Here is a 13,624-nt window from a genome sequence, read left to right on the forward strand (position 1 = left end):
TTCGAAATTTAGCACATAAAACAACCACATTGCAACATAAGATTTCTCAATTAACGAGCTGTTCTTTATCATGAGCTCTTTTGTTTTTTTAGGCTCCGTTCGGCTCGCTGAAACTTGACTGAAATTGGTTGAAAACACTGTTCTAGCTGAAATGTTGTGAGAGAAAAATACTGTTCCGACTAAAAAAAAAAGTTGAACAAACTGAATATAGGATAAGCCGAACGGGACCTTAGTCTAGGTAGTGAAACTAGCGCTATCCTATTTAAAACACTCGATAATCCATATTCATGTCCATTGGATTTTGCCGATTTTATATCCTACCTTGCATTCGCATACAATCAGAGTTAGATTATCTATTCTTTTTTATATCCACCGTTATAAGATTCGGATTTAGATCGGATGCTAGTCGCGCTCCCAGCTTTTGTGAGGGTGTCATTGCCCTGGTCCCTGGGCGTGGAACCAAGAGATGAACGAAGCCAAATAAACTAGGGTTTAACCGGGGCCACACGTCAACCTCCACGCCGTGGTTTTCTCCGCCATTATTCTCCCCCCACCTCCACCTCTCCACCCATCCGCCGCCTCCCAATCATCCTTCCCCGACCTCCCTCCCACCCCGCAGCATCTCCACGCCGCCACACCTCGTCGCGTCCCGTCGTCACCGGCGAGAAGATGGTCGGGCCGGGCCTCTACACCGAGATCGGCAAGAAGACCAAGGGTGGGTGCCCTTCCGTCCATCTCGCCCCTCCTTCCCCACGGATTCCTTTCAAGCTCTTGGGGTCGGGGGTGGAATTCGCTGGTTTATTCTCTTCTGTTGGTTTGCTTATTGTTTTCGGATCGCTTTTTCCGCAGATCTGCTGTACAAGGACTACCAGACTGACCACAAGTTCACCCTCACTACCTACACCTCCAATGGCGTCGTAAGTGCTCCGCTCCGTTCAAAACACCACCTCTCTTCTTCAGCTTCGGTCCTTTGCGCTAGGGCGTTGCTTTGCAGTGCTTTCGTCGGACTGGAACGAATCTGGTTGATATAGCCGTGGGATGGGTTCATGATCTTCTATTGGATTCGTCTGTGGGGTTCGGATCCTGTTGCTCGATCTTAGCGAGTGAGTGGCTGTTTGGTAGCGAAAGCCAGCACAAGAGATTATTGATTAGATTGGGTTCCTGCATAGCCTTGAGTTGTGCTCTATGCCTATCTGCTTGTTCGTTTTTTGCTGTAGGGTATAGGATTTGGCAACGTGTGATTTACATGTGATGCTCTTTTTAATGCTTGTTTTGAATAAGTGGGTCGCTAGAGAAACCCCCTTAGCCGGGGGAGAAAAGGGTTCGAATAAAAAAGGACGGTGGAACCCCACGCTGTTTTGGCTCTAATAAAAACTGGGAGGTGATGTGAAATAGCAGCCAGCTTTAGTTATGTAACTGGTGTCGGGCTCAATTTTCAGGGGATGTAACACATGTTGGCACTATCTGGATAGTGGGAGGACAGTGGGTAGTCAGTTATTGAGTAGAATAATTGTAAGTAGCTGAGCGATGTCAACACGGCTCGGTGGATTTCCTTCCATGGTTGGGATGTGAGTAAATTGTAGGTTTTGATGGGTTTTAGACTTTTAGGAAAAATGTATCTGTACTGAACTTAAACAATTGAGGATAATAAAACTATAATTGAAGTACCAAACACCTGAAAAAACGATTGTATTGAACCCCAGGTATGCTGTTACCATAATTATGTTTCTCAACTCATGATGACTTTTGCAACTTGTATTTTCCGTTGATGTATTGGAGTCTGGAATTACATATGTTGTGGTCTAAATGGTAAAGGCTTGGGTGATTTAACAACTAATTGTTTGGTTTGCGTGTATATATTTGATTGTTCTCTTAATGCTGCCTACATGCTTGTACTGAAAATCATGACTATGTTAGAATTATTTGCATGCATGGCTATCATATTCTTATAATTTTAATATCCTCTGTTGCTTTTTTTCATGCAGGCTGTCACTGCTTCTAGCACAAAGAAAGCTGACCTGATCTTTGGTGAGATCCAATCACAGATAAAGAACAAGAACATTACGGTAGATGTGAAAGCAAACTCAGAGTCAAATGTAAATCTCTCTCTCTGTATATGTATATACTTAACCCCTGGAAATTGCATGCTTTGCTCAAAATGGACCTGCAACATGTTCATTTCTTGTGATATCACCTAGACTAATAGTAGTAGTTTGACAAAATATTATCAAGCATGCTATTTGTGTTGGTCAACAATTTGCTCTTTGACTAATTAGTTGATCTGTCATATTTCTCACTGTTCGAGTTCTGTTGACTGCTTGCTTTGACGTGCTGTTCAGATCATTACTACAGTTACTGTTGATGAGATTGCAACGCCAGGACTGAAAACCATCCTTAGCTTTGCTGTTCCTGATCAGAGGTCTGGAAAGGTAATAATCTAATTCAGTTTATTATTTCTTAAGTCGAAGGTTATTCTTCAATGTATTCATGTATTTATTTCTGGTTGCAGGTTGAGCTTCAGTATTTGCATGATTATGCTGGAGTTAATGCAAGCATTGGTCTGACAGCCAATCCTGTAGTCAACCTCTCTGCTGCCTTTGGCACTAAGGCTCTTGCAGTTGGTGCAGATGTCTCACTTGATACTGCCACTGGGAACTTAACCAAATACAATGCTGGACTGAGGTTCACTCATGAAGACCTCATCGCATCCCTGACCCTGTGAGTTTTCAAAGTGTAGTAATCTTATATATTTAGGCACTGTATGCGACTGTTATTTGACAACACTTGAGCTTATTTGATACTTGTAATTTCTTTTTTTATGGTTAAGTGCAAATCCCTGCTTAATGCGTCTCAACTTCAAGCCGTTGTGTAGCTGGTTTAGTGCATAAAAAATAGTCAAAATATTAATATATTGTCACCATGATTTCACCTTGTGAGACATTTCTCAAATGGAGTTTTTGAAAGAAACAACTTTATAATTTTGCTTCACTTATATTTGTTTGCAACAAACACGAGTTTCTAACTCACTCAGATTATTGCATGTACAGAAATTGGTGAAAGTTACTGACTTTGCTAAGTGTTTATTTTTTTGTTTCATTGAAAAAAGGGATCTTTTGCAGTAAGCTGGTGGCAATATGGCTAATATTGAGCCGTGCCTCCAGGAAGGGTTTGATGCTCAGTATTTTGGTTTTCTAATTGAGTGAAAAGTCCTATGTATAATTTTGGGTTTGATGCTCAGTATTTTGGTTTTCTAATTGAGTGAAAAGTCCTATGTATAATTTTCTTATATTAAATGAAACTGATGTCATAGCTCCTCAACAGATATAATCCCGTTTCTTTTAGGATGTTTACCGTCTTATTATTGCAGTGCCTTTCCAAATTTCATGTTACTGATCCAACTTTCTCTTGCAGGAACAACAGGGGAGACAGCCTTACTGGAGCTTACTACCACAAGGTGAGCGAATTGAGCAACACAGCTGTTGGGGCAGAGCTTACCCACAGCTTCTCGACCAATGAAAACACCCTCACCTTTGGCGGGCAGCACGCTCTGGACCCACTAACCGTCTTGAAGGCCCGCATCAACAACTCTGGCAAGGCCAGCGCCCTCATCCAGCATGAGTGGAGCCCAAAGTCACTGGTCACCATCTCGGCCGAGGTCGACACAAAGACCATCGAGAAGAGCTCGAAGGTTGGGATTGCCGTGGCCCTCAAGCCCTGATTGGTTATCGAGACCATTTTTTTTTCCTTCTAAGCTCCTAGCACGACTGTTTGGATCAGATCAGGTCAGCTGGGGAAAACAAAACTGTTGGGGTTCCCGGCATCTTTCGGTCGTTGCAGTCTGTCGATTTCATGAACTGTGAAATGTTTCATTGAGGAAATTTTTCGGTCGTCTGTGTAGCGCTCTGTTCAATAAGCAACGTTTACAATAATTCAAGCTCGGTAGAATTCTGAACTTGTTTACAATGGTTGATGGTGACTTGTGTTAATTGAGGTAGGGGTGGTTATGTTTTCTGCAACCGGTTGTCTGTCTTGTGTCGGGGACTTCACCCAATCGATTGATGTGTTTTTTGTTGGTGCTGTACTTAATTCATGTCATATAGTCCGATCAGTTTATGCTGAATGCAGTTGATTGTCAACGTCATGCTTGGATAGTTTGTAAATTGGTACTACCAGGTAGTCGGTTTTCACCCATGGTCTGTACCCATGTGAGAGACGTCTTTCATCTGACAGGAGTATGAGAAATCATAATATAGTCATCTTTCCCTGATAGGAGCATGATAATTCACTTCATATTATACAGGTTTGTCGTTCATATTATACAGGTTTGTCGTTCGATGACATGCGTTGCTTTGTCGTTTGTCAAGAAAAGGTCATAATGATGCATTGGATAACGTATTTAAACTATGCTTTTAGAGCTTTATTTCAATAATTGAACGCTCCTTTATCTACAATTCTTCTCCGGGACGACCACGTTGCTAATTTTCATCCGTAGACCTGCTTATATATATACAAATAAAAAGTATCATTGTTCAATGATTGATGACAAATGCAATAGCAAATTTACTTTCATTAATTAGTTGGATTGGATACTCATAAAGATGTTGGTACTCAAAGTCCGGATGGAAAAAAAAAATCAAAGTCCAGACATGTTTTAAAGTTTATTAAAAACATATGGTCTAATTGGTTACTCGCATAAGACTTGCATTGAGATTTGCAGGATAGGTTATGCCTACATGAGTGAATGTGGTTAGGCGGATCAAATCTGAGCTTACTCAGTTGTAGAGACACCGAGCTGCTTTGAACCGAGTGCTAGCCTTTATAACGGCAGTCCTAATGCTATATCTATTAATTTCTATGGACACTATACAGAAACCATAATCCGGATAGTTTTTATAGAACAATTTTTATCCAATCACATACATTCTCTCTCCATTCTCTATCAATTACGTCCCTTCATATTTTGGTTCTCGTGTAGACATGGTTTCTAACTTAGACCTGGTTTCTATGATTTTGGCTCTCTTTTCAATAACTACCTTGCCACATCAGCAAAATATTTATATGGTAGTATAATTAATGTCCATAGAAACTATAATAATTTTTGTATTGGGAGTGCCCTAACGAGATATGTAGAAAATCAAACTACTCAGATTTGTATTACAGCATCCTGATAAGGAGATATACAAGCAACTAAGACGCATAATGGATGGCACTAGGAATTCTGATTTCCTGAAGCCCTGCCCTTGGGTTGCTTTTTTTAGCCCTTTTTTGAAAATTTTTCATAAATATGTCTCTGGATGTAAGATTTCAAAATCTGTACCCTTAGCTCGGCGCCAGAGCTCTCGGGCTCGAAGCAGACGTGGCGGTGACATGGCAGGCATCTCGGCGCCAGTAACCTTGGCGCCGTAGATCCTGGCGCCGAGCTCGGCGCCAGGGTCTATGGCGGTGAGGTGGTGTTTTAACCCCGACCCCAACCTTCCTGCCCGAGCCTTCTTCCTCTTCTTTCTTCTCCCTCTCGGATTTTCTCTCTCCCCACTTCGTCCTACCTCACGAATCGACATATTGGACCTTGGAAACTTTGATTTGATCCGTAGATCTTCGAGAGCAAGATATCCTCACCCCCTCCTAGTTTTTTCCGCATCGATTCGGTATATATTAGTCGGATTTTTCAACCTAAGAATCGTCATTACTTAGGGTTTCATTCTATCCCTCAATATTTGTATTATACAACCGTATGATGATGCCAATGCGTGGAAAAGCTAGCAAATCTAGGTAACCGCAGCGCATGTAGTTATGTTATGGGTTCATTGTTGTGCATCAAATGAAAAACCCTAGGTTTAGAGTTTAATATTAATTGCTTTCGGTTCTTAGAACGAAATTGGTTGTATTGTAGTTATGGTTCTTATTGACATTAATTTGTGATGTTTTGTTTTTTGTTTGTTAAATTACATCTGTTTTGTTAGATGCAAGAAATGTATTGGGAGGAGTTTTGGCGAAAACAGAGTCGTCCTCGAGAATTATACCCCGACGCGTCTAGCAAAGATGCTCCCGTCCCTCCTGACCTCCCTGTCCCTAACTGTGACTGTGGTTTCCTGGCCCACGTGTTTCAATCGAAACATCCGGACACAGCGGCGCGTTGCTTCTACATATACAGTCGTTTTAATGTAAGAAATTATTTCCACTATCTTTTTTTTCTTTTTTTTGTGTAAGTATGCTACTAATATTTTGTTGAAATCTTGTTGTGTAGGACCATGAGAGGTGCTTTTTCTTTCAGTGGATCGACGGTGCAGACAAGTTTGACCCTAGGTACCTCCTTTTCGATGATTGGTTTAGAGGGATACATCCACGTGAGCACTTCAAGCGATGGGTTCCACCCCCTACCCCCCCCCCACCAATGACGGCTAAGGAGAAGCACCTAGCCGCAGTTAGACGACTCGAGGAACCTCCTCTGTGCGAATACGGAGATCGAGCTGTGATAAACCTGAGAATACATTGGAGTTTGTGTGTCCGAACAAACACGAAGTAAGTGGAAAATGTATCTGTTTAAATGTTTAGCTCTATGTGTGCGTGTATTAATGTCTCCTCTTTTAGGTGTATGGATTTGCGAAGTGTTGTATCAAGTAGTGACTCTATGGTTCTAAGAATCAATGGCTGGAGCCACCAAAGGCAAAGGAAAAGAAGAAAGAAATGTTAATTTACAAAGCACCTCCAGTCAAGTGCGAATATGGTGTTAAATTCAACTACGGTCTAGTGTCTTCGGAGCTTGGAATAGGCCATTATTGCGGACATATGGTTGACTATGATGAGGTTGGTTATTTTTGTGGTTAACATGAAATTGTTTTTTGTTTCTTTTGCTAAGACATATATGATATAATTTTTCGTTTGAATAGAGTACTAGGAAATGCATGTGGGAATGTTATGATGGTCAAGCTAAGTTCTTGGATGAACTGAAGGGGAGGCAAGTAATTGCACAGAAGAGGGATATGGACCTGACTACGTCAACCTATTCGTTAAACATCATAAAAACAAGATGAGCGAGTTTGCTATACAACGCGGTATTTGTAACCCGATCGATGTTGGGCTTGACAAATGGGGATTAAAGAGATGAATGACGTTAGAGAAGGAGAGGGTAAGGAAGGAGGCAAGAGTACAGATACAGGTCTTGAACGAGCATGTTGTTGTATTATATGCCAGTGAGTGCTTGTAAGATTTTTTTTCGTGGGCGCGGGCCCTAGAGAGCGGCACGACGGGCGCGGGCGCGGTGCGGCCACGGCACGGTCACGGCGCCGGCGCGGCGGGGCGTGGCCAAGGCGACCGCGGGTGGCACGTCGGGCGAGGCGAGGGCGTGGCGAGGGCGCTGGGACCGGCGAAGGGTCCGGCGCGGGCACGGGCGCAGTGTGGCACGACGAGGGTGGCCGGGCGCGGCGCGGCGAGGCTCGAGCGCGGGCGGTCGGGGGCGGGAGAGGGCACGGGGCGACAGCGGCGGTGCGCTGCTCGGGCGATGCGAGGGAGGTGCGAGAGAGAGAGGGAGAGTAAGAGAGAAAGGATTGGGGTCCATACGTAAGACAGGCTTAGCGCCAGTAACCCTGGCGCTGAGCTCGGCGCCAAGATTAGGGATGAAAACGGTACGGATATTTTTCGACCGTATTCGAAATCGAATCCGCCGGATATCCAACATCCGATACCATATCCGTATCCGAATACTCAAATCGCAAATTTATGATGTCGATATCCAATCGTATCCTATCCGACATAGTTGACGCTATCCGTATTCTAATTCGAATCCGGACAGAAATATGAAAACAAATATAATATCGGTGATATCTGTCTGAATCCAATCCGTTTTCATCCATAGCCAAGATCTACGACGCTGAGCTCGGCGCCAGGGTTACTGGCGTCGAGCTGCCTGCCAATGTCACCGCCACGTCTGCTTCGAGCCCAAGAGCTCGGCGCCAGCAACGATGACGCCGAGCTAAGGGTCCAGATTTTGAAATCTTACCTCTAGGGACATATTTGTGATTTTTTTTTAAAAAAAAAGGGCTAAAAAATAAAAATAAAATCGCTGCCCTTGGTGACATGTCGCATGTGTGCCCACGCGATGAGCGCCGAATAACGGTTGTGCCACTTATCCCCATGCGAATCTTCTCTTATCTCCTCTCGCGACTCACGAAGGGCAAGACGCGCGCGCGTGCCGCTATGCTGCACCGCCAGTGACCCAATGTGCCGTGCTGTCCGGCCCCCGTCCTCATCCCACAGCTCTCTCACTCACAGTGCTGCTGCTGTCCGGCCTCCATCACCTCACGCTTGACGCGCGCTCGCGCAGCGCACCATGCCGCCACCGTCTTCCTCGTGCTACTCCCCGGGCCGGCTACTCGCCGCGCGCCCGGCGTCCGCGACCACGGCATGCTCCTCGTTTCCGTTACTTCCTTTTGGCCTCTTCTTGCCTTGGTCATCTATGCAGGCGGACCGTGTGCTCATATGTTTTGCACGTGCACACATCACAGGTGGGGAGATGGGCGCGCCTGTCGTGCTCGCTGTCCATGAACGGGTGCGCGCCGGGCGCCGGGGACCGCGGCGCGGTGTGCGTGCGCGAGGCGCGTGCGCTGCCGGCCGCGCCGGCGCCGCACGACGCCGTGGGCCAGCTCAGGGCCGCCGTGGACGCGCTCATCGGGTCCGAGGAGCCGCCGCCGGCCGCGCCCTCCGGCATCATCCGCATCGAGGTGCCCATTAGGCAGCGGGTGGACGCCATCGAGTGGCTGCACGCGCAGACCGCGCTGCCCCGCTGCTTCTTCTCGGCCCGGGCGCCGTTGCCCGACGCGCCTGCGCTCGCCGGCACCAGCAGCTGCGGCAACGGCAACGGCAATGGCCATCGGCAGCAGCTGGTGAGCGTCGCGGGCGTGGGCTCGGCGGTCTTCTTCCGAGGGACGGAGCCCTTTTCTCTCGCTGATTGGCGCGCAATCAAGAGGTAAATCGGCTCCTTTTGTACTGTGGCATTGACTGACGTACGTTTCCGTTTCCAGATGATGTTACTTCTTGTCTGGCTTTTTTAAACCACAACAAAATGGGCATCATCATATTTTCTGAAATTTCCATGTTTGTATGGTCGACACTGAACCTGGCTGCTTGTTGTGTTTGCAAATTTGTGTGTCTATGAAGATTTCTTCCAAGGGACTGCCCACTGATCCGTGCATATGGCGCCATCCGTTTCGATGCCACGAGTGATGCTTCAGTGGAGTGGGAGGACTATGGCTCATTCTACTTCATTGTTCCTCAAGTAAGTGGCTCTGCAACTGCTAAACTAGGAGATGGAACGGGATGCTGTGATCTTACTCTGAATTTTGTGAAACTGTCTGAAGTCTGAACTATGGTGTAGGTTGAGTTCAATGAGCTCGAGGAAAGCTCCGTCCTTGCGACGACAATCGCTTGGGATGACTCGCTTTCATGGACATGGCAGAACGCCGTGGAGGAGCTCCAATCAACTCTGCGAAAGGTGCACATTTCTCTTCGTCCAGTTTTTTTTACCACCTAGAAGATAGTAACAGTCTGTACGTTTCTCAGATATCGACTTGTTCTGTTCAAGGGAACAAGACCAGCCTACAAACAGCCATAGTAAGTCTGAATCATGTCCCAACAAAGGCATCTTGGGATCTTGCAGTTACTAAAGCTCTTCAGATGATCAAAGGGAGGCAAAGAGAATTGGTAAAGGTAAGCCGTTCTGTTAACTTTGATCCTATTATATTAACAGCCAAAAGCATCTCTGGATTTAGAGGTTGTCATTCCATCTAAACAAAAAATGCATAGAGAAAATAGAGAAGCATAATGATCAACATTATTGATTGTTGCTTGTTAACTGTGGGCCCGTGACGGAGAAAACAGACAAGTACAGTTGACACTTTGACAGAGTGCACAGGTTCATTGCTTGCTTCTCTAGCCAATAGGTTTCAAGTCGGACAACCTTATCAATTTTAGAAAAGTTCATGTATGATTGATGTAAATCCATGTTGAAGCTATTATTGACTTAATTTATGATTTATTATTCTACTTTTCTTCTATTATTTGTTTAGAGCGTGTCTGAAACTATGAATGGAGTTACCAATCTTTTTCACAGGTTGTACTGGCAAGGTGTAGCAGATACATTACTGATACTTGCATTGACCCTGTGGAACTGCTAGCTTGCTTGAAGGTCTGTATGCTTTTTCCCCTACCTTGCACTTTCAAAATCGGTTTTATTCTATGAGAAAATCACTCTGTAATTTAACTATACAGGTTGAGGGCCAAAATGCTTATCAATTCTGCATACAACCACCAGATGCTCCTGCGTTTGTTGGAAATAGCGTATGTTTACTCTGTTCTTTTTTTTAAAAAAAAATCATCGCTGCATACTTGAGTTTTTTCTTCTTCTATTTAGTTAGAAAAACTGTCAGATGTATTTCCTAGTTATGTTGCAGAAATGCTAAATCATCATTTTCTAACTAATGTTAATTTTATGCAAACATTCTGAATAGCCAGAGCAACTATTTCACCGGAAACACTTGAATATTTCCAGTGAGGCTCTAGCTGGTACTCGAGCAAGAGGAAAAACAAGGGCAGATGACTTTCAAATCGGTCAGGATTTGCTTCTAAGGTTCTTTTCCCTCCTTAGAATTTATAACTTACTATGATCGAGGGAGTCAGTGTGAAATCAACACCTTGTACTAAAATTGAGCAAGTACTGATGCAAAAGTTTCTTGCAGTACCAAAGAGGATATCGAATTTACTATAGTACGGGACAACATAAAGAACAAGTTGGAGGCAAGTTTAGTTCTAGAAATACTGGCGCTCGACATGGACATAATGCTTTTCTGTGAGGGGGATGGTCCCTGCAATTTAATAAACTAGCCTCTGTAATCTGATCTGCAGATGATCTGTGATGAGGTGGTTGTCCATCCCAGCAAGGCTCTGCGGAAACTTCCAAGAGTACAGCATTTGTCAGCGCAGTTAGCTGCGAGAATAAGGAACGAAGATGATGAGGTAACCTATGAAATGAAAGCACTTAGAGGCTGGGACCTTTGTTACGTTATCTAAAAAAATGTTTGTATGTAATCGTCAAGAACATGAACCACTCACAGTCAGAGTACACTAAAATAATGATAACAAGTTGTCCTGGCAATGCAGTTTGAGATTCTAAATACTCTTCATCCGAGTCCAGCTGTTTGTGGCTTGCCAACTGAAGAGGCGCGCCGATTCATACGAGATCATGGTATGTCTAAATAGTTTTTTTGGATAATTTGTAGAATGTGTATTTACCAGTCTTTCTAAAATAAGAACAGCACAAGAATTAAATTCAGTGATTTACAAATACTAAGTTTTGAATATTCTCAGAAATTTTTGACCGTGGAATGTATGCCGGTCCTGTTGGTTGGTTTGGAGGAGCTGAAAGCGAGTTTGCTGTTGGGATTAGATCAGCGTTACTTGGAAAAGTAAGCAAAACTACGAATCTGTTAAAAGTTTACCTACTATGCAGTTCCCATCTTGTATTCTAACTTGTTTTACCAGACTTGCATATATAGTTGATTAGTTGTCGTATTTTACAGTTACAAATCTCCAATGATTCCAGGGTCACAGCACTTTAGTGTACGCCGGTGCGGGGATTGTTGAAGGTACAAATCCATCTTTTGAATGGGATGAACTTGATCTCAAAGCATCTCAGGTACCATTTTGTCGAACTCATGACAAAACAGTGTGCTGAGTTTTAATTAAAGAGTAAGGCTAATGCATTCAATTTTTGGGTTATTTTCAGTTTGCAAAGCTGTTGCGGTACCAAGAACAACATATTCGCTACCAAGAGGCTGAAAATTTGGGAACAGTAATCTGAATAGAGAAGTACAGTAGTAACTAGTGAGTCATCACAAAGTTCATCATTCATTTAGCTAGTTATCGTACACTTATTTGTTTGATAGTAAACTAGAAGGGTTTCAGTTGAAATTGTGTAATTATGGGATTCAGAATGGGAGTGCTGAAAAATACATTGATTGAATCAGCACGTGAATGTAACAGAATATATTTATAGCATAAACTATTTGATTGAATCAGCACGTGAATGTAATAATAGACTATATTTACAGCAGAAACTCATGGCAATTGAAAGTTTGAAACATTCCATTTTGCAACTTCGCTCGGTCCTTGTATATAGGCGGCATACTATTTGACTAAATATCTGATGAAATTATGTGAAATTTGTACTCGCTGGATCAATAGTAAATCTTCTATCCAATATAAGAGCAAGAATGATACGGTTTCATACAAGCATTGTGAAAGCTGAGGTTGTAACAATCTCCAAGCTATTTGTATTAGAGAGAAATGGCAACAATGGTGCTGGTGTGCTGATTATAACAAACAAGTCCATGCCTCTCAAGGTCTTACATTCCTACAGGAATATTTTGATTGGATTATGACAATTCCAAGATGAAAGACTTGTCCTCGTAGAAACTATCAACGACTCAGGCAGAGTGTGGTGATACGGAAGTTGCAAAACGTAAAGAGATCCATAGAAAGTACTTGACATCAGTATATGTACAACAGTTGTGATTTGCAAGAACCCAGCTATCCAAAAAGCCATACTGAAGAGTACTATTCACCGATGCGTGGGAGAGGGAAACACCGTAGCATGAAGGATAAGCCAGCGGATAAGTTCAAGCGACCGGGAGTGTACAGGTATACAACTGTATACTCGAACAGTCGAATCCTCCAGCCTACTTCTACTGGGTGTTGAAGTTGTTTATACAGCGAACACCATAATGATTTCAGCTTATTCTCTCTCACATAACACTATTCGGCTAATATAGTCCTGGCTTTTTCAGCTTAATTCTCTCACATCTATTCAATCATCCAAAATCCAGCCGAAATCCACTGTTGATCGGACCAGCCGAACACGCATACATGAACGTACAGAGCTTTGTACACAAACACAACCTGCAAAATCAAGAAGAAAAAAAACTAGGCGGGCAGGTAACTGAAAAGAAGCAAAAACAGGTCACATAGTACCTTGACATCTATTCTCTTCATGCTGTGGGCTGTGGCTGTGGGCTAGTCCGTCTTCTTGACCCCAGGCAGGGGCAAGCCACCATAATGATAGAACAGCAGCAGCAGCAGCATGAGGAGGTATCCGACGGCGACAAGCGCGACCAACCTGGCGTCGTCCCTGGCCAGGTACGCGGAGAAGGCCGAGTGGACGGTGAGCACAGCGAGAGCCGTCAGCCGGAGCCATGGCGCGGCGCGATCGCCATGAGCTGCAAGGGAGGAGGAGGAAGAAGCACCGCCAGCTCTCCTGGTGTTCTTGGATTTCTTGGCCATGGATGGTGAGAGGAGAGCGCTGCTCCGCTCTGGAGAGTGGAGGGGAAAGGGGAGCTCAATTTCCCCGGGACGATGGACGAGTAGCTTTCAGCCTTGCTCGTCCCCACATCGAAGGATCAGGCCTACGTGACCACTGACAAAGTTTTTGCTCTGCCCCGTGACGACGTTCTTTTGACTATACGGCGCACAAAAAGTGTAGGGATCTGGTGCTCTCTCTTTACAGAAAAGAACGAAATTATAGAATTTATACGGGTTAAATTAACTTAAGTTTAACTAAATTTATAGCCAACATCAT

The 13,624-nt window shown here is 44.1% G+C and overlaps 2 protein-coding genes and 1 long non-coding RNA gene across 4 annotated transcripts; 2 read left to right on the forward strand and 1 right to left on the reverse strand.

Annotated features, from left to right (window-relative positions):
- The first annotated feature begins 446 nt into the window (after positions 1–446).
- LOC136546087 (mitochondrial outer membrane protein porin 1-like) lies at positions 447–4,016 on the forward strand. Its single transcript, XM_066538063.1, has 6 exons — positions 447–715; positions 850–917; positions 1,986–2,096; positions 2,340–2,429; positions 2,510–2,718; positions 3,412–4,016. The coding sequence occupies exons 1-6, from the start codon at positions 670–672 to the stop codon at positions 3,716–3,718; spliced, it is 831 nt and encodes a 276-aa protein (XP_066394160.1). The 5' UTR covers positions 447–669; the 3' UTR covers positions 3,719–4,016.
- A 4,134-nt stretch (positions 4,017–8,150) lies between these two features.
- LOC136546088 (isochorismate synthase 2, chloroplastic-like) lies at positions 8,151–12,127 on the forward strand. Of its 2 annotated transcripts, none has more exons than XR_010781247.1 (14): positions 8,151–8,398; positions 8,502–8,962; positions 9,154–9,271; positions 9,371–9,487; positions 9,556–9,702; positions 10,106–10,180; positions 10,264–10,332; positions 10,503–10,621; positions 10,731–10,788; positions 10,897–11,007; positions 11,152–11,236; positions 11,359–11,456; positions 11,571–11,686; positions 11,777–11,806. XR_010781247.1 is itself a non-coding variant. In XM_066538065.1 (14 exons), exons 1-14 carry the CDS (start codon positions 8,327–8,329, stop codon positions 11,849–11,851), a joined length of 1,698 nt encoding a protein of 565 aa, XP_066394162.1. In that variant the 5' UTR covers positions 8,153–8,326; the 3' UTR covers positions 11,852–12,127. The 2 variants fall into 2 exon arrangements, 1 of the variants encoding a protein (XP_066394162.1); XM_066538065.1 differs by having other exon boundaries at positions 8,153–8,398; positions 11,594–11,686; positions 11,777–12,127.
- A 375-nt stretch (positions 12,128–12,502) lies between these two features.
- LOC136546089 (uncharacterized) lies at positions 12,503–13,490 on the reverse strand. Its single transcript, XR_010781248.1, has 2 exons — positions 13,021–13,490; positions 12,503–12,948 (listed from the first exon to the last, which is right to left on the reverse strand). It is a non-coding gene; the product is annotated as an uncharacterized lncRNA (long non-coding RNA).
- Between the last annotated feature and the right edge of the window lie 134 nt (positions 13,491–13,624).

This window comes from Miscanthus floridulus, chromosome 3 (genome assembly GCF_019320115.1).
Source record: "Miscanthus floridulus cultivar M001 chromosome 3, ASM1932011v1, whole genome shotgun sequence".
NCBI classification, from domain to species: Eukaryota; Viridiplantae; Streptophyta; class Magnoliopsida; order Poales; family Poaceae; genus Miscanthus; species Miscanthus floridulus.